The 25,148-nt window shown below is 34.5% G+C and overlaps 1 protein-coding gene across 1 annotated transcript in view; it reads right to left on the reverse strand.

Annotated features, from left to right (window-relative positions):
* LOC128982942 (colorectal mutant cancer protein-like) overlaps positions 1–23,344 on the reverse strand; it is a 217,105-nt gene extending 193,761 nt beyond the window's left edge. Inside the window, exons 1-3 of the mRNA XM_054402042.1 lie at positions 23,057–23,344; positions 20,513–20,648; positions 4,907–5,124 (exon numbers count right to left, since the gene is read on the reverse strand). Of these exons, the coding sequence (XP_054258017.1) occupies positions 4,907–5,124; positions 20,513–20,631 (337 nt within the window). The 5' untranslated portion in view covers positions 20,632–20,648; positions 23,057–23,344. The remainder of the gene's footprint in view (positions 1–4,906; positions 5,125–20,512; positions 20,649–23,056) is intronic.
* Positions 23,345–25,148: the final 1,804 nt, after the last annotated feature.

Below are 25,148 nucleotides of genomic sequence, written 5' to 3' on the forward strand. Positions count from 1 at the left end.
GTTGTAAAAAGTTCTATAATATATGTGTATACTAATAATGATATATACATGTTTGTAAAGCTAATGAAGTAAGGAATAAAAAAAAGTCATAAAGTTTATGGTAAAAATAATTTTTTACCTATAAAAATATACGTATATAAAATAATGTTTTTATATTTTAGCGATTTCTCGAGAAAAAAATTCACAGTACTTAGTATACAACTTTTGTACCAAATTTGTTTACTTCAAACCAACATAATAATCTTGTAGTGTATTCAATTACCTACATAAAAATGTATAACATGTTAGAAATTTTTTTTTTTTTGTAGGTATGTAATAGGGACATAATAATACAATAACCGCAAAACCGCAAATAAGTGTAAACTATAGCCTACAGTGTTTGCTTGTGTTGTGAAACATTATGTAGGCTGATGATATGTAGCCTACATATTTGTAAAGCTAATGAAGTAAGGAATCCAAAAAAGTCATAAGTATGATGGTAAAAAGTTATTTTCACCTATGATTATGTATCAATTTGAGAACGTTTTGAATTTTTTGCGCATTTCGAGAAAATGGAGTGTACAGTATTTAGTAGCCTATATAATTTTTTTACCAAATTTTTTACACCCAAACCAATATAAACATGTTGTAGTGTATTCATTTACCTTTATAAAAATGTATAACACCTTGGGTAAATCATTATACAGGGTGTCCCGTAACTCTCTGGACACTTGTATATAGCGTTATTCCTTAGGTCAAGACAAACACATTTCACCATAGGAACATGGGTCTGTGGTGTCTAGTTTACCGACTGTCGGTATTTATGTGTTTTTTACAAAAAAGCTAATAACTCCTAAACGGTTTGAGATACAGCTTTGATATTTTGCAAAAATGTTAATCTTATTAAGACCTATTATCGTTAGAAATTATACTAAAAAATCATTAACCGTTTCAAAATGGCGGCCATTTAAAATATTTGATGCCAAATTTCACGAAAACCGTTAACTTAACAAAAAAATTGCAAGAGACAAAAAAGTTTGTAAATTTTATGTAGTTTTCAATGATACCTTATTTGTTAAGATTGGATAAATAATAACAGAGAAATGTCTTCTTTTCTGAACGCATGACCACTTTTCTCCATTTAAACAATGCTAAACAACGTAAAAGGAGTATTAGCATTGTTTAAATGGAGAAAAGTGGTCATGCGTTCAGAAAAGAAGACATTTCTCTGTTATTATTTATCCAATCTTAACAAATAAGGTATCATTGAAAACTACATAAAATTTACAAACTTTTTTGTCTCTTGCAATTTTTTTGTTAAGTTAACGGTTTTTGTGAAATTTGGCATCAAATATTTTAAATGGCCGCCATTTTGAAACGGTTAATGGTTTTTTAGTATAATTTCTAACGATAATAGGTCTTAATAAGATTAACATTTTTGCAAAATATCAAAGCTGTATCTCAAACCGTTTAGGAGTTATTAGCTTTTTTGTAAAAAACACATAAATACCGACAGTCGGTAAACTAGACACCACAGACCCATGTTCCTATGGTGAAATGTGTTTGTCTTGACCTAAGGAATAACGCTATATACAAGTGTCCAGAGAGTTACGGGACACCCTGTATAGCATATATAGCACCTCTGAATGTCAGAATCGTCATTTTTTAACATGATGCTAACAAAATACAGTAGTAGGCCTATTTAGTATAGGCTATACTTAACTTTTTTACAAAATTTTTTACCCCCAAACCATTATAAACATGTTGTAGTGTATTCATTTACCTTTATAAAAATGTATAACACCTTGGGTACTGGTATATCATTATATGGGTACAACAATCTCTGAATGTCAGAATCGTCATTTTAGGACATGATGCTAACAAAATACAACCTTTTATGAACACTATTTCACACAATTCAGTAATATTTATGCATGAAGATTACTGTTATACACACAACACTTCACTAACACTAACACTACGAACTAATAACATATTTAGTAATAAATCGCGGATAAAACTATTACCGGCAACAACACAAACAAACAATGGCAATACAAGACAGCTGACAGACTGTAGCAGTAATGACTCACTTGTCGTCTACATGCGAGCATACAGAAATAACCCTGAGTGCAGGGCTGCCACTCTCTGAATCTAAATTTCTTCCTCTTCAAAATGATATACTATATGACTAGTAATAATAACTTTCACTGTATATAATTCGTATTTTCCATACTGTCACCAGACGACTGTTGGCCATTTGTTAGAAATTTCAAAAACAGCTGTTTTCATAAAATCGTACCGATTGTGCAATCAATATTTAGTTATAAATATCACTACCACAATGAAGATAAAATCAATGGCTATCCAGTGGTACCACCCGCAACATCCCAAGACGAAAATTACCCGAGCAGGGTAATGCCAAACAAGACGTGTTTTGCCAGTTCCCAAGTGTCGGCTGCAAAAGTCGTACCGCGCCAAAATTTCATTTGATTTCTAATCGTCGTGACATTGTTATATACCTGCCACAGGGTTTGTTTATGTAATCAAATGAAAGTTCAGAATGTGATCTTTCGAATGGTATATATATTATTCTCATCTGAGTTGATTGTAAGTGTTTTTTTTACCGTTAAAAAAATTTTGGCCCATACCGTCACCAGACGACATTGGCCATTCTAAGCATCAACGTCATACCGTCACCAGGCGACGGTTGGCCACTGCTAGGGTTAAATTTACAGTATACTATAGTATTACACATCTACCATAGCCATATTATTCTACCACTTCACCTAAACAATAGAGAAAAGTAAATTATTAAAGATTCGCAAAATATCACAAATGATTCATGAAATTAAAAACATAAAAGTAGACTTTCTGAAAAAAAGTGAAAAAAATTGGATCAAGACTAAATCTTTTTGTTTTCATTGGCAGAGTATTTGGAGGACTGCTGGAGTTAGGTATGAATAAACCTACCGCCATCCAGCTCAATTTTTGTCCTGTCTCAAATATTTCTGGAAGATTCAGTTTTTTTTTTTAGTAAAAACTGATTTAATAGTTTTATCTATTAGTTTTAAGTCTTAGATTTAATCATTTACAATATAGCCTGTTATTGTACATGATGTACTAACATGTAAATCAAACTTTATTTATGTTTTATATATTTATTCAGAAAGCAAGTCATTTAACCCTTTGAGTGCTACGCAACGACATATCGTTGTTTACTAAAATCTCTAAGGGATATAGAGAGGAAGGTTATTTTAACAAAAAGTAGCAAAACGGCCATTGGTGACCTGCATTTTCATAGGATACACTAACAACCACTTAGCTAAAAAGATTCGCCTAATCCGATGATTCGAAGTGTATGTCTAAACCAAGGATTATGAACACCTCACTATGCCCCAGTGGTTGTAGTATATTGCTACAAACACACAGGTTACCAATTATTTGCCAGGACGGGAATTGAACCCGAACAAACGAATGCCACTGGCCAAGTGACAGACACCCTAGCCTTCTCGGCTATCTGTGCTTGGAGAATATGGAGTAAAAACTTGCATTTAAGTTGACGTCAACAATTTCTAACAGATGGCGCTAAAACTTAGTTGTTTAATATGTTACTAGGTAGCAGCAAAAGTTATTCACAGACTATTTAGATGGACTGAACCACAATAGTGATCATAAATGGTGTTACTGAGGCTTTACTGACAAACAGGTTTTTTACCTAAGAAGACTCTATTATAATATTCTTACTTAACTTCATCGAGGTTAAATTCTATATTAAATTGTAAACAAGATGCCTTTCGATTTAATGAGATTTTGGTTTCAAATAGGTAATGTTATCAGAACATTACAATTTATAAGAAAACTCGTAAATTTACAACAAAAACACAGTTTTATTTAGTGTACTTAGTGACTTTTCTTGTAATAATATTTGTTATTATCTTATTATTCCAAATTAGCCTGATTAATAAAATAGTGAAAACAATACAGTTAAAATTAAACAACAGGTAATGGAATCAAAAGGCAAACAAAAGTCTTACAAAATACAAATTATTGGCCTAGCACTCAAAGGGTAAATTTTGTATTTTGACTAATAGGTGTAAGATGAATAAAAATAGTAAACATCCTTGTGGTGAGTGGGGAAAAAATTTAAACTCTGTTGCTTTTAATGCAATGGACTCTGTAAAAAATTGAATCACTTAAAATGTGTAAACCTAACATGAGATAATAAATTTTCCATTAAAAGAACAACCCCTGTGGCAGTGTCCTACTTGCCTAAATAATCATGCAAACGACGATTCTCTTAATTTGGCCACTGAAATAGGGAGTGTGATTCTGTGTGAAAATGTTGAAAATGAAGAATTGAAACAAGCATTGCATGAAAAAAAAATTGCTAAATCTCATCATGAATTGGAATTGGAGGATGAATTGAAAGAAAATTACGATGAAGTAAATAATTGTTTAAAACCCAAGAAGAAAAAGGGAAAAAGCTAAATACTATTATTATATCCCTGGAAAATAAAATAACTGCATTAAAAAAAATAATTCTAAACTTACATTGCAAACAACGAATGAAAGTAACAGTCTAGTTATCAAAAAATCTCTGACAATGGAAACTGTAAGAAATGTGAGGTCTTTTGGGAGGATATATCCATTTTAGGTCCCCCTGAACCCAAAAAAGTGCACAAAAGCTATTGCAAATTGTGTGATTTTCCGATAAAAAGGCATGAAATAATGGAAAATTGATAAAAAAAATTGCTTGACCGATTTCTATTCAAATTTAGTTTTGTAATTGTTATTGTCCTTTTAACTATAAACCAGAGAGTCAACCCCCCTATTGTTGTTAAAATTATTGTTTAAAAATTATTGCAACTTTTGTGATTTTCTTCATAAAAAATCATAGCGACTTCCACCGGAGCAGCATTCTCACCAAGACTGTTGTCGCTGCTTGTAGGCAGGTAATCAGGTGTTCCTCTAGAATGATGTGGTGTCGTGCGAAGAGCTTCAATCTCAGGACGCAATGCTAAGCGGCGTCTCAAGAATTCTTTGTAGGATATTCTACCACTTTCATCAGCTCCGAGTTCTTTCATCAACTCTTCTAAAGAGTCTTCAAGATTTAGTTCACGACAAACGTTGAGTAAATCCTGGCTGCAAAAGAAGAAACATGATAAAGTTATCATAACTTGGGAATACAGTACCCTGTTATAATTTGATGACACCCTCCGCCTCAGAAAACTTAAAGACTAAGAACATTTCCATTTGCCTGATCAGAATTTCACAAAAATATTTCTTAAAACGTGTCAGATTTATTCCCAACTTAAATACCATTATGTGTAGTAAATACTTAGGTTTGCTACTACAAGAATTTTACAAATGTGTGTTTTTTAGCAAAATGTTTACCAAATTTAAGGTTTTCCATAAGAATAACCTAAGGTTTGCTGCGGTGGAGGTATTTGTTATATTTTCTCAGTATCCATATGGTGTACAATATCCTACAATATACCCTATTTATTACATTGCAGATTTTTTTTAGCTTTACAAAAGGGAGAGAACTTGCATTTTTTTTCTTTTGAGGGTCAAAAACAAGGAAAACCAGTATTTACCCTAAAATCCCTGTTTCCATAGTCTGATTATCCTGGTTCTCAAACTCGTCTAGTAGGTTTATGGGTTTGTACCAAATATCATCAAAATCTAACCATTTTTATACAATTTATTGTGCTAACGGACACATATAAATATAAATATATATATATATATATAACCTATATATTTCAATGGATGGTATTTTTGGCCTTCGATGAACATCAAAAAGAAAAAGTAAATGTCCTACCATGAGACCTACAGTAATAGCTTATTCCCTATATGGGAAATTCTCTAAAATAAGTGTATATTATGCAAGTGTTTACAGGTGACATTTTTCGATTTAAGAGTCATCAGTGGTAGCCATATTGGATTTTAGTCCCATAAGAGCAATGTTAACTTCTTAACCGAATTTATAAAAAACCTGTTGTGATAAAGTAATGATTGACGTGTTCAAATTCAGGTTTAGTGGTCCTCTATTGAGTGAGGATTTTAGTTTTGTCATTTTTCCTCCGCTTAATAAGTTAATGATTATCAATTAAGCCTTTAATTAAATAATTTATGAAAGACAAAATAATGAAAGACAAAAAAAAAAATTTCAAATATCATTACCTCATTCCCCACTACTCTATGTTATAAACCTAATTATAAGTTTTCAAAACTATATCTTTATAAATAACACCGGCATGCTGCTTCAAATGATGGTATGTTCTGTCAAATTAAACATTGCTCTCATGGGACTAAAATTCAATATCGCTACCACTGATGAAGACTCTTAAGGTTAAGGTTATTTATTTGGAAAAGTAGTATCAATGTTATTTTGTTGTAATTTATATTGCCTAATTATCAGTGTTGGGAAGTAGCGCGCTACAAGTAGCGACACAGTAGCGCGCTACTTTTTTTGTAGCGTTAGCTGTAGCTACGCTACTTTTAAGATTTTGTAGCTTTAGCTGTAGCTAGCTACATTTTTAAAGTAGTTGTAGCGGAATTTTAACTACTTTTCTTGCTACATTAACATTGTTTGAGATAGTGATTTTTATCATAACCTCAACCTTACGTGAAACAACCTCTTTCAAACTGAGATTTAAAAAAAATTAGGCCTACTTTCTTGGCTTCATATAGCTGGTTGCAGCCGTTTCATTCCCTATTACAACGTTGTGTGGACATAGAGGCCATTAAATGAGTGTTATCCACATTTTTGGCTCTCATTTCCTTAATTTACTATTCTATGATTACTGTCAGATAAAATAAAATCGCTAGTTGCAGACGACTTTTAAACGTTACCGGTGACAAGAGAAGCTATTGAATGCTTGCAAGTGATTGACAGGGAAATTAGTAATCAATTTAGTTTCTTTATTATATCGATAGTGTTTCAACTTGGGTTTTAATGGAAACCAACACTAAACCTTAAAATAATGAGAAAGCTGGTCTAGCTTCAGCTGTTGATTGTGGTTCATCATCACAAGCCCTTCCTTGGTCAGATTACGAAGATTTTTCAAAGGTTTACTAAATTAACAAAGAGGAAATTACCTGATGAGAATTAAGATATGCCTAGACCTACATGATAATTGTAACGAAAAAATCTCCATATGACATGAAACTTAGATTGAAAAATTAGCATAGTTTACTCCTGCTATAGGAGCTCTTTGTATACGACTATTCCTAGCCAACTTGTTACATAGCTAAGTAGGCCTACATGTTATTTTTACTTTACAAATTTCAACATGTTTAAATCAAAAGCCGATTTCAGGATAAGTTGCTGAATACTGTTTTCTGTACCAATTAGGTTGAAGCACAATTTGCCCTATGCATAATGACAATAAAGGACGATTTCTTGACATTGAAAAGTGTTATTCATAGAACAAGTAACTTATCACTATGGTTAAAAAGTTATAGCAATGTCATTTTTAACATTAAAAGTAAAGAAAGGCAATAAACTCCAATTTCAGTAGGCTAGGCTATGTAACACAAAAATGTATTTTTAAATAATCGTTTTACAGTTTTATTGGTCTTAATTGTTGATATAAGACATCTATAAATGAATCTATATTAAAGAAATAATACCCCCGCCGCAGCAAACCTGCCGACTAAGCGAATTTCCATTTGTCTGAATTGATTTTCAGTTAAATATATTTTAATAACATTAGGTTTAACGAGTACCTAGGTTTGCTGCTACAAGGAAACTAATAAAGTATGTTTTTGAGTAAAATATTGATAGCTTAGTACAAAATAAATAAATTTGCCAAGTTTAATCAAAATATATCCATAAACAAGCAAACTACAACATTTGACAGTATTCTCCATAAGAATAACATGGGAATTTTAAATTTACAATTTTTTTAATTTTCTCCGTTACTAATAATCGAACAAAAATACTTTTATATACTAAATTATTTGTTTTTTTAAGCTCTTTAAAAAGGTCTAAAGAGAAATCGGGAAATTTTGTGTTTTGGGGGTCAAAAGTGAGAAAAACCAATTTTTACCCCACAAAACCCCCCGTAAAGCCCCGTTCCCATGGTCCGATCGTGCTGGTTCGCGAACTCATTCAAGTTTATCCCGCTTTACACCTTTAAACCAAATTTCATCAAAATCGGACAAAAATTACTCAAGTTATCGCGTTCACGGACGTATATATATATATATATAAGTCTATATATATATATATACATATATAAAAATTTGAACGAATGGTGTTTTTGGCCTCTGGGGACATCAAAATGAAAAAGTAAATCGGTCCCGGGTCTAGGTCTTACCGTGCCACCTACGGTAATAGCTACTTCCCTATAGGGAAATTCGCTAAAATGGGTTTAAAAATATAGTTTTGTTGTATGTCCTTTGAACTTAATGAAATTTACATATAAAATGCTTAAAAATAATGCAATATTTAAAAATAAGTACTAAATATGATGGGACACCCAACTAAGATGCTTAAAAATAATGCAATATTTAAAAATCTATATAAATAAAATTAGAGTTTTGTCTGTACATTGCTTAGAATAATGAACTTTTTGGTTATTTTTACATTTCATAGGTCAGAGAAACCGAATCAAACCTTATCTCAATTTCTGTCTGTCTGTCTGTCTGTCTGTCTGTCTGTCTATCTGTCATTCTCTTGGTAACGCTAAAATACGCACTTTATTACAACTACTCCTCAATAACTATAGCACTGTCCCGCCTGAAACTTATTTTCCAAATACTATACATATATGAGATGGTTTTAGACGTATTTCATCGAATATGAGACAGTTAGATATTTAACAGTAAACCCTTGAAAATCATGTTTTTGTCGATTTTTGACGTGGAATTTCTGGAAGCCCATGTTAACCTTATGAGAAATGAAATTATTGAATCTTAACAGCTGTTTCAATTAAACAAGTTGGTTCTGTTCTGTGATGTTCAATAGCATTAAAGTTACAAGGATTACCAACAGGGTGCAGCACTAGCACTATTATTTCTTTTACATTTATGACAACAGCTAATTTGCAACCTGGAGGCGAGTGAGCGTAGCGAACGAGCTAACCTGAAGGCAAGTGAGCGTAGCGAACGAGCTAACCTGAAGGAAAGTGAGCGCAGCGAACGAGCTCCAACATACAGGTGAGTGAGCGTAGCGAACGAACTTCAACCAGGACGTGATTGAGCCATGCAAACGAGATCAGATAGTAAAAATAAAAGTAAGCCTACCGTTATAGGATCGACCGGCAGACACAGAGGTAATTTAACCTTTTATTGATTGTCATACCGATCCGGAACAACAAAAAACAACATAAAATGAAGCTATGTATAATAGTTTGGCCAGCATATCTTAAAATATGCAAACCAACTGCTGTTCTTTATATAAGAAGGTTTCAACTGAATATTATAAGATCCCCGTGCGTAGAACGGGTACACAGCTAGTAAGTACTAAATATGATGGGACACCCAACTATTTGGTTCTGTTGTTGTAATTTTAGGTTTATAATGCCAACAAATTAAATACAATCTAGGAATAATTTGTTTTCCTAGTAATGGTAGATACAGTACTGACATTTTTTTTATGTTTGTTCAATAAAAATGTAGTTTCAATTAATTTTAGATTTACCTAATGTGCGTGGAATAAAAAGTAACGTCTTTGGAAAAGTAGCTAAAATTGTAGCTGTAGCTACATTTCATTGTAGCTGTAGTTGTAGCTAGCTACTTTTTTGGAACTGTAGCTGTAGCTGTAGCTAAGTTACTTTTTTGGAAATGTAGCAGTAGTTGTAGCTAGCTACATTTTAAAAGTAGCTTCCCCAATACTGCTAATTATCAGTAAGCTAACAAAACAGAGAGCATAAATGTAGGTGAACCTTTACAGCGCATATTAGAGATTTTTAAAATCAATTTCCAACAAGTTTTCAAATAGAATCTTACTAGAATCAATATTTGAATCCTCACACCAATTCTGTGATTCTTACTGTGAGGCACATTAAGCCGCACGGGATTCGTAGTTAATAAAATATTAGTATGCTGAAAAATTCAAACCTATATAGATGGGGGGCCACCAGTTGACCGACAAGATACTTGGTCGTCTGGCCACTAGACCGTCTTTTTTTAAATAAATAGATTAATACTGAAAACCAGTACGTCGACAAGTTATTTCCTCCTCAGTCCAGTTGACCGGCCTGAAAAACTAAATTATTATATGCGAGAAAGAAACTGCTCGGCAATCGACCCGGCCGACTTACAACTTGCTCGTCTTTTAGGTGGGGATGTGTTGAGCGGCAGCGCCAGCAGCGCGCGCAGCTGTGGAGGGAGCTGCAGGCGTACCAACTTCTGTTTCTTGTAGTGGCGGTTTTTATTCCGTCGATTTTCAGCTATCACAATGCAGCGGACTAGCGAGGTTTTTATTACGTGTAATTGTTTGTTTCTCGATATATTAATCGATATATTTTTGAAATAGAGTACAGTGAATATAAATAGGCCTATATTAGTTTACTTCAATTAAATAAAGGTTTTATTTAGCTAAATAAAAAAAAACGCCAATTGAACAAATAAAATTGTAACAGACAACAGGAAGTCCTTAAGGTGATCAAACAAGTTTTTATCTTTACTAAAGAATTACTGAAATAATTATGTTATACATAACATGTTATATGTCCGACTGAAAATATGGTAAAATATTAACTTAAAAGCGGAACTAATGAATTCCTCTACCTCTCACAACCACCCCAGTAGTGCCAACCCACATGTCACATATATGCATTTTCGGTAGTTTTACTCATACACACGTTTTTGAATTTCACTCATGAGGGGACCGATGGTGTTTAGGCAGGTATTTATATACGTTTTTATTGAATTTTAGCACAGGAAAATAATTTGTATAACTAATTCCATCATAACTACCGTCCTAGAACGTGTTATTTCTAAGTGTGAAGAAACTATCTAATTAATCAAAATGAACATTTTTGGAACAGTATTTTATCTAGTAATTTCAACAACTCATCTCAAAACAAAAGGTAAATAATAACAATAAATAATCAGTTCATCTGGTCTTTTAAACATAAAACATATGGTTAATTAATAACACCACATCTCTCTTTGTCACACATCTTCTTTTAATCATATCGTTTTGGTCTTCTTATGATTCTCTGACTTCTTCGATAAGAGTCGTGGTGTAGTTGATCAGGTACATGAGGGATTGTATTAGGCTGATCAATATGTAGTCTTTCTTCTAATGGCTATAGTGTTAGATGCCATCGATTTCTTCTGTGACGCAAGCGCCACAGCTTCATGGCGTAAGGCGCTAGCATGCCGTTCAACCGCTCTTTTTCTTGGACCAATTTTTTCTAAGCTCAGCCGGCTCGTCTCTTCTCTCGCCCCTGTCTGCCCGCTGCCGTGATTTGACGAACTTCGAGTCTTCAAACTTCGTACAGAATGAACAATAATCAAGATAAGTTAACTTATTAGTTTTAAGTAAAATATTAAAATATGTTAGGCTAGAAGTAAATCTCAGGGGGGGAAGCCACTGGCTTCGCAGGTACGCTGGAAAATGTAGTAAATAACTATCAAGTTTGATTCCGCCTAACGGAATCAAACAATCCTTTTCATGTTTCGAAGCCACATGTTCCAAGAGATTAAATTGCCGGTTAGAGGGGTTGCTTAGTTCATCTACCAGTTACAATTCAACCAATTCTTGCTTCAATCAGGTTTTTCTTATATATATTTATATATTAGTTTGGAAGGTGTCAACCAAAATTAGGGTATTTAAGTGTGTTAGTTAAATAAGTGTAATCAAAGCTGGCTTGGGCTGTCTTCCTGGTCTGGGTAAAAGGTCCAATTCTCTGGGCCCCCATCACACTTTTCCAGTAATCCAAGGTAATACTGACAACCAGAATAGTTTAAAACCATATCACAAGACTACCACCACCACACTTCTAAGCCGTCTTCCATTATTTAGTGTTACCCAATATGATCGGGGATAAATATCTGATTTTGATAAGATTTCTCCTTTACATTTCAGGTCTCTAATCCCTTTCTTCCAGAGGTTTTAGTTCACTAGCTCGTCTCCTGTTGTCAAAATTCCTCTTCATTCTCTCTTTTATGCGTTTGTCGTTTTGTTGAAAACCAATCAAATCATTAGTATTGACCTTTTCAAAATCTTTCAATGATGGAAGATTTGACCTCAATTTTCTTCCATAAAGCAGCTCTGCTGGAGACAGTCCCGATTCTAACTTTGTTGTGCGGTAAACTAATAACCCTAGATTTGGATCTTTATTTTTCAACAATATTCTTTTAGCTATTGACACTGCGTTCTCAGCACCACCGTTTGCCTGAGGAAAGTCAAGGCCACACTAAAAAAACAGGCCGTAATGCTTGTCAATCATGACGTCACGATAGAAGACGGCAATGACGTAATTAAGGTTATATTTTTGTTTTCAATTAAAAAATTAAAACAAGCAGCTGATCACAAACGGCAAAAATACGTCATTGCCGTCTTCTATCGTGACGTCATGCTAGACGAGCATTACGGCCTATTTTTTTAGTGTGGCCTTGGGAAAGTACGGACTGGTGGTAGTTGCTTCAAACCCATACTCTTTTGCAAAATCCTTGAACTCTTGTGATGTGAATTGAGTTCCGCCATCAGTCCGAATCTTGTATGGAATTCCATGTCTTGCAAAAATGTTCTTTAACTTTCCTACAACCAAATTGGAGGACAGAACACTGAGTTCAACTAATTCAATAAATCTTGAATAATAGTCTTGAACCACCAAGAACCACTTTCTATTACACATAAATAGATCTGCGGAAAGATAGACCCAAGGACCTTTTGGTAGTTCTGTGGGCATCAAAGGCTCTTTGTTCACTTGACGGTGTTCAAGACACACAAGACAGTTTTCTACTTCAGACTTGACATCTCTCGAACAGCCCGGCCACCAGACGGATTCTTTTGCTCTTGAACGACATTTCACTATACTTTGTGTAAAAGTTGTAAATAGCAAGGGGAGAGGATTGTATATTTGTACTGTTTATTTCAGGCCAAGGTCACCGCTAGTAGCATACCAAAGATTTTTTGATTGTTTTTTACAGTTAAATTCATTATCGAACTGTGATATTATTGTATTAGGTGATTTTAATATTTCAATCTATGGTCAGGACTTTTGCTTGGATCAAGGTGACAATATATGTAAAGAATTATTTATTTTTTTGAATTTGCATGGTTTAAGTTTAAAGAATGATGTTCGTAACTTTCAAAATAAGACATTGGATTTAGTCATATCAAATTGTGAGGAAGTAGTGGTGACGAGAAGCGGTGAACAATTAGTTAGTGAAGATCTTTATCATCCGGCTTTGGAGGTAATTGTTGTGTTGGCTACTCCGTTATCTGGTCGTTCAAGGTCAACCCAGTCAGCTGGTTATTGTTTCAGACGAGCCAATTTTCTACGAATATACGAAGATTTACAACAGGCTGACTGGTCAAATTTATATTCTATTTTGAACGTCGATGATGCTCTAGATTGTTTTTATAGCACACTTTATGAAATAATTGATAAAAACTGTCCATTAAAGAAAAATAAAAAAGCAAAATATCCCTTTTGGTTTACTCCTTCTATTATTTACAATTTAAAACGTAAAGAAAAACTTAGAAGAAGGTGGAAAAAAGTAAACACTGATGAAGCTTATAACTTATTTAAAGTCCAGAGAACAGCAGTAAAAAATGAAATTGATCTAGCATATCGCAATTATGTAAATGGAGTGCAAGATAGTATAAATGTTGATAGCAGTAAGTTTTGGAATTTTATTCAAAGTAAAAAATCTGAACGAAATAAAATTATGATAATGGAGCACAATGGAGTAAGACTGGATAACGGAGGAGTGGTTGTAAATGCATTCGCGGAATATTTTAGTTCTGTGTACGAGAGTTACACTACAGAGCCTAGTGTGGAGTGCACGGTGGGGGGGCCGTGTCTGGCCGGCGCGTCTTGCCTCACACTGCCTCGCCTCAGCTGTCAGGATGTGCAGGACGCCATCAAACATTTAAAATCAAAATGCACTACTGGTCCAGATTTACTCCCACAATATTTATTTAAAGGTTGTTCTGAATTTTTAGTTGGGCCTTTAGAATTTTTATACAATTTAAGCTTGAAAACTAATATATTTCCCGAAAGATGGAAAACAACCAAAGTAACTCCAATTTTTAAGAGTGGAAAAAAATCCAAAGTCTTAAATTATAGACCGGTAGCAGTGTTATCTGTACCGGCGAAGATATTTGAGATTATTATTCACAAATATTTATTCAGACATTTTCAAAAATACATTTCAAATTACCAGCATGGGTTTGTCCCAGGAAGATCAGTCAACACAAATTTATTAAATTTTACTAGTTACGTTTCCTCTGGTCTGGATTCTGGGGCTCAGACAGACACGTTATTTCTTGATCTGGCCAAAGCGTTTGATAAGGTTGACCATTCAATTTTGTTGCAGAAACTGCATTGGTATGGCATGTCAAATGATTTATTGCATTTTTTCAAATCTTACATTGTTAATAGGAAACAATTTGTTTTCTATCATGGATTTTCCTCTGCTGTATTCAATGTCCAATCTGGGGTTCCCCAGGGTTCGAATCTAGGGCCTTGTCTTTTTACAATACTAATTAATGATCTAAGTGACTGTATTTTAAATTCAAATTCACTTCTATTTGCCGATGATTTAAAAATGTTTAAGCATATCAATAGTCTTGATGATGCAAATAGCTTACAAGAAGATCTTGACAATGTTTATAGGTGGAGTGTTTCAAACAAAATGACTTTTAATGTTTCTAAATGTCAACTAATGACTTTTACTAGGACTACAAATTTTTTACGAAATGACTATTTTTTAAATGGCATTTTAATTAGTAGAGTAAACAAAATTAAAGATTTAGGTGTTCACATGAATTCTGCACTATCTTTTAATTTTCATATTGAAACATGCATTGCTGCTGCAAGTAAAATGTTGGGGTTTATAATTAGACAAAGTACAAATTTTAGAAACATTGAAACATTAATTATGCTTTATCATTCGCTGGTCAGATCAAGATTAGAAACCTGTTCCATAATTTGGAATCCATATCATTTACAGTTTAAAGATGCTTTAGAGAAAGTCCAGAAAAAGTTTTTAAGATACTTATTTTACAAATGTTTTAATATTTATACGTACGATGTTCCATACCATGATTTATTACAACTGTTTGGGCTGCAGAGTCTAGATCTGAGGAGAACGATCATAGGTCAGGTGTTCCTGTACAAACTGGCGCGTGGAGAGGTTGACGACGCTGCTAGCCTGGCCGGCCTGTCTTATCGCGTACCCTGCTTCAATAGTAGAAACAAACATCTCTTCTCGTTGCCCTACAGCCGCACCACTGCCCATGCCTCCTCCCCCCTCTATCGATTAATGAAAGACTACAATTACGTAATAAAAAAGTGCAATAATATTGATATTTTCTCTGACAACATAAACAATTTCAAATTGAAATTAAAAACAGTATTAATCAATCAGTAAATGTTAATTTATATATTTTTTGTTGTTCTATTTATTTTTACTACTCAGTATTTATATATTTATATAATTTATCATTGTTAATCTTTTTTAAATATATATACATTGTTGTTATAGTTATTGATAATTTTGTTTTTATGTTAGTATTAAATGCATGGCATGAAAGTGTAAGTAAAAATGAAGTGAAAAGACAAGAAGAAACCCACTGAAGCAATAATATTATAAGTGCATGAACTGCTTCAATGTAAATGGTCTTTAAACTGTATTGAAGCATGTAAATAAAATAAAATAAAATAAAATACCATATTACCACACTACAAATTTAATTCTACAATATACGGTACGTAGTTTTATCCAAACAAACGATCAAACACCCCGAATGATATTGTTATTTGATTCAATGGTCAATGCACATAAGCGAGTCTTATCTTTCAAAGCAGATTAAAAAATACAAAGGCAGAGGAATGCGCGAGAACGAGGTCACGTCACGGTTGCTATAGAAACGACGAAACTATCCATTAGAATTGCGCGCCAACGTCAACTAAACGCCAGACTGTATAAACACGCCGCGTGTGTAGTGTTCGACAGAGCTAGTACTTTCAGTTGGCAAGACTGGCTTCTAGCCTCGAGCGACGTGGTTAGACCATGGGAAGCGCCTCAAACTCCTGGGTAATCCCGGTTAGCTCCTCCCACTCTGTCCCTTATCCCCACCTAAAAGACGAGCAAGTTGTAAGTCGGCCGGGTCGATTGCCGAGCATTTGAAGCAACTAGAGCCAGAAACTAAACCTAAATCTCTGGTTGTATTCAAAGCACAAGTTGCTGAAGCCTTAATTAAGAGCGGAGAGGGAAAAACTAAACAAAATAAGAGAGGAAGGCCAAGCGTTGATTCTCCAGAAGCGAATGCACCCAAGAAGTACAAGTATTCTGCAAGGCCTGCTGATGAAGTAAGGTGCGACGGTGTCGACCATTGGCCACTTCCAACTGAGACAAAGAAAAGATGCAAATTGTGTATTCAGAACTATTCGACAATGAAGTGTTCAAAATGTGACTTGTACCTGTGCCTAAATCAAAAAAGAAATTGTTTTATTGGCTACCACAGAAAATGTGTGGTTGGAACCGCATGACATGAGTGGTATTGCAGTAGGCTAAACACCACCAGTACACACAATTTGTGAAGCTGCTTATTGAGGACTCCTTGTATTCCTGAGAATATAATTATATACATTTACCTTACTTTTATTCTTATAGACTACTGTATTTTTACAACTTTGTTACATTTTTATAAACATTAATATAATTTGTTGTATATAATTATAAATAGCATTATTTTATTTTCCCAATGATGAATGTTTTACTCATGGTCATTCCGTAACTTCCCAACGATGATTATTTTACTCATGATATAAAAATTTTAATTTAAATGTAAATTTGCGTAAAAAAAATATTTTTGTATTGATTAATGCCTATTATAAATAAATAAAGCTAAGATAAATTTTTTCAATGTTTATTTCATAATTTGGGAAAGAAAGGGCTAGAGACCAAAAACACCATCCGTTCAAATTCATATATATATATATATTAATAATAAGTACGGTTGTGATTAGGGCTACTATTATATTAAACAGAATTAAAATAAACTAGATTAATAGAAACTAGAACTAAAATACCGGACAAGCCTATTATAAACTCTCTAACTGGGCTTAATGTAACACCTCAAAATATCATTAAAATAATCAAACAATTCAAGAACACAACTAGTCAGGATATCCATGGCTTAAACATCATTGTGTTGAAACATGTTGCGGACATTATTGCTGATCCCCTAGCAAAAGTACTTAATCTTTGTATGTCCCATGGGGTTTTCCCTGATGTCTTAAAAGTTTCTAAAACAGTGCCCATTTTTAAAAAGGGCAACCATGAAGATGTAGGAAGCTATCGACCTATTTCCATAGTGCCTATGTTTGCAAAGATTTATGAGACTATAATGAAAACCCAGCTTGTTCAACACTTTGAAACCAATGGTCTGTTTAGTTTCTCACAGTATAGTTTTAGGAGCGGTAGAACCACAACTACTGCAGTTCTTAAACTTGCCACTAAGGTAATCGATGCTGTCGAAGAGTGAAATTCAGTTGCACTCACCCTAGCTGATAAAAGCAAATCTTTTGATTGCGTCTCCCACATTCAACTGCCAGAAAAGTTACATCAATATGGCGTTGGGGGACCAGCACTGCTTGCCTTAAAATCCTACCTCCTAAATCGAAAACAGATAATGGCAGTAAAAGGGTCCATTGCCAGTTAAACATGGCGTGCCCCAGGGATCTGTGTTGGGACCTGTGCTATATAATTATCGTCTTGGTGATGGTGAACGACCTCAAGCAGTTAGGCAACGTCTTGCTTTTTGCGGACGACACGACTATCTTTGCGGATGCAAGCACTCCCGAGGAAGCCAGGGTCAAGGCTGTACAGTCCTTCGAGAAAACCAAGACGTGGTTCAAAGCAAATAAGCTTTGCCTAAATGAAAGCAAAACGCAACACATGTCCTGCAGTCTAGCTCGGAATCCCATCCCTAATAACCTGTCTGAAGTAAAATTATTAGGCTTCATAATCGACCCCAAACTCACCTGGGAAAAACATACCATGAAAGTGTGCACCAACAGGGCCGGTTTAACCCATACGCGAACTACGCGGCCGCATATGGCGCCATGAAAAAGTGGCGCCGTGGCGCCAACGGAATTTTTTTTTAATTTTACAAGTAATTTTGTTTATTTTTGCTCAGAGTTAAAGTATTCAAAGCACCACAATAAAGTAATTTATTCTGTTTGTACCAACAGCACTTGAAAAATGCGTATATTTGTACAGCCCTACAACTCTTCGATTTGTAGTGAGCTGACGCTCGGCAGCGTACAGCGCGGCGCCTTTGGGTTTCATTTCATGACTCATGCTCGAGATAAGCAAGCGCGCAGCGCCACTTGTCACAACAAGAAACTTCCCCCTCCCTCCCCTCCCTTCTACTTCTGATAACTTGCCCTTTTTAGATCAGAGCATTACATTGTATTGTATTGCACTCTTTTAGTTGTATATGTACACCTGTTCTGAACCAGATTGATACCGACTCAGCAATTAAAGAATTTGCCAAGATCAAAGCTAGGAGAATTAATTTTTAACTGCTAAAAGCTTTTGAACTGTTAAAATTGAAAATTTTGTATTCTTTTTGTCAAGGTAATAAATTTGGTTTTTCATGTTTTCTACATGTTTAATGCGTTCAATTAAAAATTCCTCTCTTGTCATCTACTTACACCTGTTTTCATTGTAATAGGCTTTGTAATAGCTATTTACATTACAAGTGTAGTAAGAGCGTTTTTACATCACGCAGGTGAATGTTGTGCAACGAGCGGAAGCGAGCTGCATAATTCACCTATGTGATGTAAACACGCTCTTGCGTAACGTGTAACGTACAAGATTTTACCTGACCCAACAATATACAGGGGGTTACGTACAATATTTTTCATTATCCATTTCACTCAACTTTACATCACTCGTGAAGTCAAGAAGTTGTATACATCACGCTTGGGATTGGGAAGTTTAACATGGCGGGTTAGGTAAAAACTTATATCGTATCCTGTACTTATATAAGTTATCCTGTAAAAATTGTTTTCACATTTAGAAATAAATTGTTTACTTAGGCCGTGATGGTCGTCAAGCATGACGTCACGATAGAAGACGGCAATGACGTAGGTATTTATTTATTTATTTTCCAAGGAAATATTAAAACAAGCAGCTGATCACAAACAGCAAAAATTACGCCATTGCCGTCTTCTATTGTGACGTCATGCTTGACGAGCATAACGGCCTAAGTTAACAATTTATTTCTGATTCGGGTGTTCGCTTAACTCTGAAAAATTCCTAGAACCGGCCCTGTGCACCAAGCTATCGAGGACATTGCATCACTTTAGGAAGCTCAAACCTATGCTGACAAAGCAATACCTACTGACTGTCTACTTTGCTTTGTTCCACAGCCATCTCAGCTACGGGTTGGAGGTTTGGGGCCATGCAGCTGGCTGTAAGGATATACTTTTGTTACAAAAGAAGGCAGTCAGACTTATTTCCTCCGCTGACTACCACGAACATTGCAGACCTCTTTTTAGTAAACTCAATAGCCTATCCTTACAGTATACAGCCAGTACATTCTAATCACTCTAAACAACATAAGGACCAACATCTCTAGTCTTGCATTGAGAGAAGACCAACATGATCACAATACAAGGTCAAAATCCAACCTTAATATCCCTTTCTGCACACTAAACAAAAAAAAGGACAGCTTTCCTATGTTGGCAATTAGGATGTACAACCTACTGCCACTGTACTTTAAAAACCTTGAGGCCTCAGTTTTCAAAACGAACTGAGGGAGTGGCTACTGGCAAGGCCCTTGTAGGTACTCCCTAGATGAGTTTTTTTTAAATTTGTGTCTAACCTGCTGCCAAACTTGTAAATATGTATATAAATATTATTTTTATTTTTGACTCAGTCTATCCAGCAAGAGCTGGTCAACGACGTCGAGGGAGTAAGTAAGTAAGTAAGTAAATGATTAGTGGCCAAATAGTTTTAAACTTAAATTGGGGTTTTGTTGATAAGCCTAGTCCTTATATATATTAAGTTAAGTAATGAACTAGAGATGCATAGGTACTTTGGTATTATACAGAGGTCACGCTTACAGCGGGCTGCGGCGGTTATATGCTGGGTTATATTAAATAGAAAGTATGACTCATCTGGTAAGATATTGTTCGATTCATAACAAAACGACAATATTCCTACAAACTTAGGCTATTTAAGATAAGATAACCCAACCTAACATAACGGCTGCAGCACGCTGTAAAATATGTGGCCTCCGTATAAGATAATAGCCTACCAAAGTACCGTAACTAAGCAAATAAAGAAGCTAAGAAAGAGGCATTATCCTTAGGCTTACCTGTCAATAAATCCATCACCATCTGCATCACAAGCTTGAAAAAGTTTACGAACTCTTTCCTCGTCACACAGAGAACTAGTTTCCTCGCTGCAGGCAGAATTCTGTTCTAACTCAGCCATTTCGACTGTGGGTAGGCCTATTTTGGTTATTAAATTGATGAATAAAATTCAAACCATGAAATGAAAAATTTTTCTCTATGCAGTTTGGCAAATCAAACTTAGTTGATATAGACCCTAACATTAGGACTGAGGGACTAGGATGCCTATCTCATCACAGGTTGATAAATTTTAAAAAGCGAACACTGTATTTTAGGATACCACCGGTATCATTGACTATAATGCTGGTATCCTTAAGTCCATGTAATGACTCCCTAAATGTTACCTACTGTCTTCTACGCTGATACTCATTGTTATATCTTGTTTTATATCTATATAAGTCTGGACCAGTTAATTAATTTCAATCCTATTTTTAATATATTACAGCTGTTAATATGTTAGTAATGTTTACATTCTAAGATTGATGATGAATAAAAACAAGACTTATTTTTAGTTTCTTACAATTATGTTTTATAATTATTAATTCAATAAGTACGTAACAATGGCGACTCAGAGGTGAAAATAAAGAGATTAGGCATTACTCAAGCTTGAAAAGAACAGGACTTTCTGAATGGATAATCAAAAAGTGACTGAACAAAACAGAGCAATATTGGAAACATTACAAGCCCAAACTGCTGCTCTTGCTCATTTAGTAAGACAACTTGCAAGTCATAAACCAGAAAACAGTGGAGAAGACAGTAAAGACACAACACCTATATTAAATTCTTCAATAACCTTTGAATCTTTTGATGAAACAGTGGAAACATTCAAATCTTATAAAGAGAGATTGGAAAACTTCTTTGAACTAAAAAAGTTACATGGAGAGTCAAAAGAAATCAAGGAAACAAAAGCAAGAATATTGATAAATGCACTCGGTGCAAAATATTATTCCCTTCTATCAAGTTTAACAGCACCTGATCTTCCATCTTCAAAAGACTATGAAACCTTTTAAAACTGATTTACTGGAGAAACAACTCTGTCCACAGACAAATGTTCTCGCAGAACGACACAAATTTTTATCAAGGGAACAAGGTACTAATGAATCAATTTCTCAATACATTGCAGTTTTAAAACAGCTCTCTATATCTTCAAAATGGAATTGCCAAGAAAAAAATTGTGGGAAACCAGTTAATAGCATTTTACAAGCTATTTATTCGAGGACTTCGTGACAGTGAAATTCGGGAACAGATTCTCCAGCAAGGAAACGACATCAGTTTTGAAAAAGCAGTTGAATTTTCACTAGCAATTGAAGCTGCTAAAATACAAAACAAGTTATATGGTACCGATTCAGATGTTAAACAAATTTCTAAATCCAAAGCATTGAAAAATGTGTCAAGTTTCGATTCTATGAGAAATAAAACTAGAAAAAGCCAACAATCATCTAGAAACTTCAAGAAAAGAAATCTACTTGAAACAGAACTTGGATTAGAAAATATGTGTTTACGCTGTGGGAAAAAAATCACAAAGCATCAGATTGTAGATCCAAGAACCTTTATTGCAAATCTTGTGATAAGAAAGGCCACATCGAGAAAGTCTGCATTTCATCTCTTATAGACAGACAGCCAATAAAGCAAATACAAGAATCAGAATCTGAAAGAAGTGACGCAGATTCTGAATATGACTGCAATCAGGTAAAAACTGTACCTATTTATTACAATTTAGGTGAACCTCGAGACGATCCTTTTGTAGTCACAGTCAAAGTTGGTGGAAGTTCAAAACAATTTGAAATTGATACTGGCAGTCAAGTTACTTTAGTATCATTAACTGATTTTCAAAGTTTGAAACTGAATTGTGAGTTGAAACTATCAAATGTAAGGTTTCGTACCTATCTAGATCAAATAGGGATTACGCAATGTCAGAGACACCTGCAAGTGCCGGTCAACAAAACATTGAAGGACCTTCAGCAGCATATAATTATGAAAATATTGAAGAGCCAAAGCTGCTTATCACTTAAGACGATCTTCAAGAATATTGAAATCTAAGAAATGTAGGTAGTTGTTGCAAGTGAATATTGAATTAGGTAACGTTGAAATCAAGAGGGGGAGAACAACTGTTATATCTTGTTTTATATCTATATATGTAAGTCTGGACCAGTTAATTAATTTCAATCCGATTTTTAATATATTACAGCTGTTAATATGTTTAATAATGTTTACATTCTAAGATTGATGATGAATAAAAACAAGACTTATTTTTAGTTTCATACGATTATGTTTTATAATTATTAATTCAATAAGTAGCCTATGTAACACTCATAGACGTCTAATAACTTAGCACATCGTAGGTTAAGTCGTCTAGCCTAGGCCTAGCTTAGATATTCTTACTTCATGATTTAGGTGTTAGGGTCGCTAAATTTAACCTAGAAATTTAATTTAAAGGTAAGTTACATATGCTAGGCCTACCTAAATGACTTAGTGAGAAACGCTAGAAAGTTGGCTTATTTTATTACCTATATCACAACACCTATAAACCTCATTTTTCGTTGCTTTAGAACAAGTTTGGCAACAGCCTAGGTAAACTTAGGCCTAGGCTAATTGTGCCAAAGCCTAAAGAGAAAATAGGTCTAGCCTAGTTTGAGATCCGAAATGAGAAGGTTAAAGATAACAATCACGTACCCTAGCCTATAACGCACATCTATTTAAAAATACTCTAGTGAAATAATATGTTCTTGTTCACAAATGATACTGTGATGTTCGATGTCCATCGGTTTACTTCATTTATTATTGTCACAACACAACAGTCCCAACTCAACTTAACCTTGAGCAGAAGCAGAACTCTTCCAATTCCAATCCAATCCAATCCTCCCTTCCCTCAGTATTCAGTGCCAACGACAACTAAACTACGAAATGAAATAGTGATGTGCGATTTGCGATACCGCGATACGTATCGTATCGTATTGGAATATCGCGATACGCGAGGGACGATACGATATTTCGATACGATATTTAAAAAACGATACGTATCGTATCGCCTAAAACGATATTTGTATTTATATCGGCACATAGAGCGATACGATTCATATCAAAACGATATTTTTAAGCTTTTTTTGCGCAGGGCGAGCAAACTGCAAAATCTGTACTCTGTGAAAGTGTAGTTTGAAATAGGAGTTTGTGACGTCTATATTTTTTGTTTTGACTTGATATTGTACCAGTTGGTCGCTGTCAATGCGCCACCACGTCAAACCGCCACCTCGGTGTTTTGGTCAGAGGCGTCAACCCGCCACCACAAAAAACCGAGGTGGTGGGTTGACGTGTACGTACAGGTCAAAACACCACCTCGACAACAGGCCACCACGACAACCCACTACCACACAATTTTCCGAGGTGGTGGGTTGTCGTACACACTCAAGTCAATGAGCCACCACGACAACATGCCACCACGACAACCCGCCAATCAGAGGTGGCGGGTTGTCGTGAAGCTCCATGTTCGATGTCGGCAACCCGCCACCACGACAACCCGCCAACACCAGTTTTTATCAGAGGTGGCGGGTTGTCGTGAAGCTCCATGTTCGATGTCGGCAACCCGCCACCTCGCACGTATGCGACAACGCGCCACCCCGTCAACCCACCACCACTCTTTTACGAGGTGGCGGGTTGACGTGTACGCTCATAGGCGACAACGCGCTAGTCCACACAAAGCACATTTTAGTCTGTTGTACTCTATATCAACGATGTATATTTTGTTTTATGTTTTTGGTTGAATGTATTATTATTTTCACCACAATACGGTTTTAAGAGAAATTATTTAACCGAACAATACATTTTCATCATTTTTGTTTAGGCCATACACACGTGAATTACAATTAATAAATGAAGTTTTTAGGTAACTTATTTTGTAATTCATTGTCATAATGCTGAAAAAGAAAATAAATATGGGTATTATACCAGGTGTACACCTACAAAAAATCATAAGAAACTAATATCTTATTTTTCAAAATTAAGTTTCATGTTTTTGTCTTCAATGAAAATATGCGAAAACATAATTAATATTTTTATTTTTATTCTAGAATGACCTTTAATCGTTCATTTGTATTGAGTTTATCTTAAAATTCTTATAAACAATAACCGTTGATTAAAAGGAAAAGTTGTCTTGCGTGGATGCGTGTACTTTATTTCTATGGCAGATCTAACGATTCGAAAATTAATTTTTTTTTTTTCAATTAATCAAGAAATTTATTTACACAATAATTACCAATACATAGGATACAAAAGTGCAAAAACCACAAATGGTTTGTCTGCACTAAAAATATTGTTTCTTATTTACCATACAGTTTTGTCAGTTTGAAACAGTAGCATGCAGTTTTATGACTTCTTAATTGTCTCTTGAGTAATTATAAAAAAAGACAACATTGACACAAATATCTGTAAAAATTCAACAGTAACAATAATAAATAAACTATTAAAATAGATAACAATAATATATTACTTTAACTTCAACTAAAAATGTATTAACAATAATGAATTAACAATCATTAATGAATTAACAATAACTAATGTATAGTTAACTTCATAGTAAACTAGATAACACATGTCCAGGTAAAC

This window comes from Macrosteles quadrilineatus, unplaced genomic scaffold, assembly GCF_028750875.1.
Source record: "Macrosteles quadrilineatus isolate MER2022 unplaced genomic scaffold, UCM_ALF_1.0 Scaffold_1__1_contigs__length_201487025, whole genome shotgun sequence".
Classification (NCBI taxonomy): Eukaryota; Metazoa; Arthropoda; class Insecta; order Hemiptera; family Cicadellidae; genus Macrosteles; species Macrosteles quadrilineatus.